We start from the raw sequence: 6063 nt of genomic DNA on the forward strand, positions 1-6063 counted from the left end.
TTAAATAATACGAGCTTTATTAGAAAGTATTAAGCTCATCCATTTACAAATTAAAAACATAAACTTTAAATTAGTTTAGAAAGAATACATATAAGCTCGGATTCTTAAACCTTAGTTGTACCATGCATATGGTACAACTATACAAGTGGATGTATAATCCTATTTGATAAACACATTAGAAGCTTATCACTGTTATCAGCCACTCATCTCTTTATATATTTTTCTCATAAAACTAACACACTATTAATCTACAATCAAAACTTCGTTCAACTAATCCTAGATGAGAAACAATTTTTTTTTGCTCCATTTTCATTCAACTAATATTACCAATCCAACAAAAGATTACATAATAGTCTTAATGGTTAATGAGACACAACCAATAATGACAATCATAGCTAATGTGGCCATTGTAAACCCTAATTGAAAATCTGCAAATATTCAGTTTTCAAAAAGATTTAACGTAAAAAAAACTTGAAATTAAGGAGAAAAAGATTATGACCTTGATAACCGAAGAGACAGAAAAAATTAATTGGAGAAAGAGGAATAAAAGGATTTAATAGATTTGGGAGAGAGGAGGATGATTTAATTTGAGCATATATATAATAGGTAAGCACAATATAAGTCATAAGGAAAACAAATTAAGTAGCAGATTTTAATTTTGGCCGAAATATTCTCGTTATTTTAGCCGGAATCATTAAATGAGAGCGATTTTTGAAGAAAGTAACATTTTATAGGGGTAAGTCTCAAAAAAGTTTATACAAGGGTGTAAGTTTCAAAAAATGGATTATATAAGGGAGTTATACTTAATTTACCCTAACATATACTCCCTTCATTCAATTTGTATCTTTCCAATTCTCCAATATATGTGCGTATTTTATTAAATTAAAATGTAAAGATAAAAGTTGAATGGTGGAGTAGTAGTTTTATACACGTACATATTCTAAAATTTTCAACATTTATTTTTTCAAAATAAACCAACTATTTTGCATTAAAAAAGGGAAGATAAAAGTTAATCTAGTACGAAATATATGTATGCAAATAGGCCAATTTACTGTAGGACAGCCAAAACTAAACGTAAATTATTTAGTTATATGAGTATTTTTATCCTTAAAGTGATTGTATAAAATTTTTCATTAAGGTACGATGTGTTTCACTTTATAAGAGTATTAAGACTCTGAGCAATTAATGTATTATATAACTGGTAGTATATACAACTTATTCAATGTAATTGAGCTTTGTTACAAAGTTGTCGAGCTTTATTAACAAAATTATCGAGCTATGGTACATAGTTATTGAGCTTAATAGAATAATTTTTAAACTTAATAACTTTGTAAAATAGCTCAATAACTTGTAAAATAGCTCAACAACTTTGTGTAAGAGCTCAACAACTTTGTGGCGGTTATACAATGCTATTATACAACTGATTGTAGGATAATATTTGTGCGTCATGAGGCAATAAACAATAATGGAACAAATGACATGACCGTGATGCAAATATCTTGTAAAATTCTTTTTTGTTCCAAAGTTAAACCTCAAAACACTCCGGTCCGTTCTTTCTGGCTTAATTGATTTAACTCGGCTTTATCCAATCCAGTTCAATTCAGCTTCGTTCAACTTAGTTCAGATAAACTCTTCATAAATTATTGCAGTTTTATTTAGCTAAACTCAACTCTATTCAATTTAGTTTAACTCATTTTAACCGGGAAAAAAAGCCAAGTCATAATGAAATTACATTAAAAATTTGTAACATTAATTCAATAACCGTACCAACTTAAATCCCGACTAAACCGAATGCTATACCAAAAACCAAAAACAAAATCTCATTGAAGACGACACGTATCCGTCACTTTGGAGTGATTGATACCATTTTCTCTCACAAATGACCCAAATAGAGGAGAGAGGGAAACACATGAGAGTACCCCACCTTGTCCCCCTATCCGTTTTGTGAGTGACATTACCCGTTACTTGCTCCGACCCGTCTTCAGCAAGCCTAAGGCTCTGTTTAACAAAACTGTCTGAAAAGGTATTTGGCGAAAAGGTATTTGGCGAAAAGGTATTTAAAAAAACGAAAAAGCTAAGCGAAATACGAAAAAGGAAGCGATAAGGTAGGTGAAAATTAGGAGCCGATAAGAATGCGATTATATAAAAATGTGTTTGACAAACTAAATTTGAAAAGGAATGATTTTGGTAAAAATGACGTAAAAGGATATGAAAATTATTTAATATTATAGAATAAAGGGTTACAAAATGGAAAATAAGTCATTTGAGATACGATTTCTCAAATGCTACTACGAGTAAGATTTCATTTCAGTCGACCTTATTTGACCAAATAAGCTACTTGCCAAACACTCGCAAAAAAATCAGGTAGCTGAAATTTTGGTCAAATAAACTACCTGAAGTATCGTGCCAAACGGAGCCTAACTGAACCAATGAATGCTCAAAACTCGACTCCGTAGTAAGTTCACTCCGCAAACTTTGTGATCGTCAATCACATGGAATGTAGCAGAAGGAATCCCAGTGATGAGGACTATGATCTCTCATTACTCAAACCCTAATTTTCCCCCCAAATTCCCTTCATCAATTCCTCAAATTAACATCAAACCCAGCTTTTATTTACACCCAAATCTTCTTATTTCTCCAATAAACACTGTACCCACCATTAACAGTTGTTTCAGAGCTTCCTGCACTGCAAAATCAGAGGGTTCTTTCAATGGTTGGGACGATTTAAGAGTCAAGATTGACTCAGACAAGTTGGGTGAGTCAAATTATCTTAAAAAGTTGATCTTTTTGATTGGAATTGATGATAAAAAGTATTTATTTACTTGTATTTTAGGTTTTGTTGTTGCATTGGTAATTTCTAGGATTAGGGTTTCATCAATTGTTGTGTTTCCTGCTGTTGTTATTGTTTTTGGAATTGGGTTTTCATTAGGGTTTTTTAATGATGGAACCCTAAAAGGGTTTAGCTCAAAAGATGAATCTTTTAGGGTTCATGTTGAAAAGTTGAGAATTTTGGAGAAATTGTTTGATGGGTTTGATGTAAAAGTTGGTGAATTGAAAAGGGTTGTGAAGAAAGGTATTGATGATGAGAGTGTTGAATTGAGTGAGTTGGAGAGGTATGTGGATGTGTTGGAGTCAATTAGTGGGTTGGTTTTAGATGCTAGAAATGTGGTTGAGGATTTTGGTTGTGAGTTGGAGGAGACGGTGAAGAAGTCCAATCAAAAGAGTAGTCGGAATAAGAAAGAATTTGGGAGGAATGGGTTTGATTTGATGGGGTTCTTCGGGAGTTTTGTTAGAGATAATGGAGCGCCGAAGAGTAGTAAAAGAAATGTGTTTAGGAGAGGAAGTATTGCCAAGGAAGTGGATAAGGGAGGACGAAGAGATATGCGTGGCGTTGAAGTTGAGCAAGCGTTAGACTCCGTGTCTAGTGTAAATGGTAGTGCTTCTAGGGTGGGTTTGAGTATTGATGGCGGAATGAATGAATTGGGTGAGAGGAACCAGGAAATGGAGAGGATTTCACAAAGTCGCAAAATGAGTGAAATGGATTCAAGAAGTTTTCTAGATGATGGCAACGACAGATTTAATTATCAAAGCTCGAGACTGGTGGATAATCAAAGTTTTAGCTTTAATATGTCGTCTCACAGGGAATTTCGGAAATGGACAGCAGATGACAGTATAATTAGTAGCTACAAAGAAGTTGGCTTCACCAAGGAACAGGAGGAGAATGGGAATTCCTGGAGTAGCCAACAGCATTTTGGCGACCGCATTGGAGGTTATGATTCTAATGGAAGCATGACAAATGTGGATTTTGGAAATTATAATGATGATTTCAGTCAAGAAAGGATGAATGTAGAAGATGAACTCCACACAAGGAAATACCAACCTAGAGCGGAGAAAGATGAAGGTCCCTTTTCATCGTCTACGGTTTCAGACGATTTGATGTTTAATGACTACCTCACAAAAGCGAATGGTCTTCTGAAACAAGCCAAGGAGTGTTTAAAAGTGGGGAATGATGAGATATTTGCCGAAGAAATGCTTCACAAATCTGCCAACTTGCTTTCTCAAGCTATAACTATGAAACCAATGAGTTTGCTTGCTATAGGTCAGTTGGGTAACACCTATCTTCTTCATGGAGAGCTGAAATTGAGAACCACTAGGGCATTGAGAAACCGTCTTTTAAGAAATGAGAATTTCAGTTATGAAAGTTATGATTTGCTCTTGTCGGTTAATGAGGCACGGCCAAATCGAGATAGGATTGAAACTCTTCTAGGTCAAACATGTGAAGAGTGTGAGACTCTCTTAGTTCAAGCTGGAAGGAAGTATAGGACAGCTCTGACAATTGACGGAAATGACTTGAGAGCCTTATATAATTGGGGGCTTGCCCTTTTCTTTCGGGCGCAGTTGATCGCTGATATTGGACCTGTAAGCCATTTTTTAATTCTGTATTTCCCTTCGCTCTACCTTATTCCGATAGGCAGAGTTTGTTAGTTCTATATAACATGGTCTTTTTGCTAGACATTGGACGATCATGGACTATGTTACTTCAAAGCCACACTTTTGTGTTGACACAACACGGCTTTGGAAACTTACTCTGGGGAAAACACGAATTTTCACAGTATAGTTGTGGCCTTGTGGGCGACACTGGCAGCCAAGTCTGTGTAACTTGGCTCAGGGATTCGTTCTCAGAGTGAGTTTGCACACTTCAACTTGCTCCAACTAAGAGCAAATTAAACCACCTTTTTGCGTTGTTAATACGCCGTACATGGGTGGGTATGTTTGCAAACATCTGAGTGACGTGACCCTCTTAATCCGCATGTGGGTGAGCCCCTAAGACACTGGGCCGGTGATGATGTTGTAGACAAGGCACAACACAAAAGCTATATGGTTTATGCTAATTTGTCTAAAATGATGGCCTAATGTCTTGTTCTGTTCAAAAATTCAGGAAGCAGTTCCAGATGCTGATAAGTTGTTCATGGCTGCGATCGATAAATTTGATGCGATGATGTCCAAGAGCAATGTCTGTGCACCAGAAGGTACCCAAAATACGTTTTTTTCTTCTATGAATATCAATAATCGCAAGTTCGCAACCCCCATCGTGTTGTTTTTATTCTGTGAGGTTTTAATTACATTGCCGATATTGCAGCTCTATATAGATGGGGTATGGCACTACAGCAAAGATCACGACTGCGGCCAAACAGCAGTAGAGACAGAGTGAAGTTATTGCAGCAGGCTAAGAGGCTTTATAAAGATGCTCTTGACATGGGTTCTAATAATCTCCAGGTAAGAGAGGCTTTATCCGCATGCATGTCTGAGCTTGACTTTCGTGACATATAATCAGGAATTTTTCGGATCGGATATCAGATATCGAATTTTGGATTATTCTGATATTATATCCAATCCAAAAGTGGTGTTCGCATTTGATATCCGATTCGTGCTCAGCGCTAGCCGTCGTGGCTTCTTATTTCCCTCTTACCCACTGCCACTACCTATGCTGCCTCTTTCTTCCATATTATTCCTCTAACGCTGTTACCGAAACGTAAATTTCATACATATATATGGAGCTGAAGTAATAAATTCTTGGGTTCCAGCTTATTAGAAGTTACAAAGAGGAGGCTTTTGTAAAGGCACTTTATATTGCTACATTTTAGGTTATAGGAATAATTTGAAAGGACTTCACATAGAAAGAAAACGATATCTGATCTGATATACCGTGTAAAATGTACAAAACAGCAGTTAAACATTTTGGTTCTTTTGACTCTATGATCACACTGTATTTGCGACTTTGTAAAGCATTTATTGTTGTCTTGTTCGGTTATATTTATCTGTTGTTCTACTACGATTAGACAGCTGGACAATATAGGACGACAGACGACTTCATAATAGCTTATGCGCCTCATTCCATGATCACAATAAGTGAGGTGCATCAACTATTATGAGGTCGTTGTATATCGTCCAGCGTTCTAACACTAGGAAAACTGATAATTATAACCCAACAAGTCAGGACTCAGGTACATAAGCTGGTGTGAGGCATTTGTATTTTTTTTGGGCGGTTCACCTCCTTTTCTG

At 36.0% G+C, this 6063-nt stretch overlaps 1 protein-coding gene across 1 annotated transcript; it reads left to right on the plus strand.

The window, feature by feature from the left end:
* The first annotated feature begins 2433 nt into the window (after nt 1-2433).
* LOC141637836 (uncharacterized) lies at nt 2434-5757 on the plus strand. The gene is made up of 3 exons (XM_074447255.1): nt 2434-4419; nt 4940-5030; nt 5141-5757. Exons 1-3 carry the CDS (start codon nt 2521-2523, stop codon nt 5329-5331), a joined length of 2181 nt encoding a protein of 726 aa, XP_074303356.1. The 5' UTR covers nt 2434-2520; the 3' UTR covers nt 5332-5757.
* Nucleotides 5758-6063: the final 306 nt, after the last annotated feature.

This window comes from Silene latifolia, unplaced genomic scaffold (assembly GCF_048544455.1).
Source record: "Silene latifolia isolate original U9 population unplaced genomic scaffold, ASM4854445v1 scaffold_150, whole genome shotgun sequence".
Lineage (NCBI taxonomy): Eukaryota > Viridiplantae > Streptophyta > Magnoliopsida > Caryophyllales > Caryophyllaceae > Silene > Silene latifolia.

Excerpts from the sequence above, each read along its gene's own strand:
- LOC141637836 (XM_074447255.1), top strand. The coding sequence starts at position 2,521 with ATGAGGACTATGATCTCTCATTACTCAAACCCTAATTTTCCCCCCAAA. Across the intron at positions 4,420-4,939 it reads TGATCGCTGATATTGGACCT|GAAGCAGTTCCAGATGCTGA; the intron begins GTAAGCCATTTT and ends TCAAAAATTCAG. Across the intron at positions 5,031-5,140 it reads CAATGTCTGTGCACCAGAAG|CTCTATATAGATGGGGTATG; the intron begins GTACCCAAAATA and ends CCGATATTGCAG.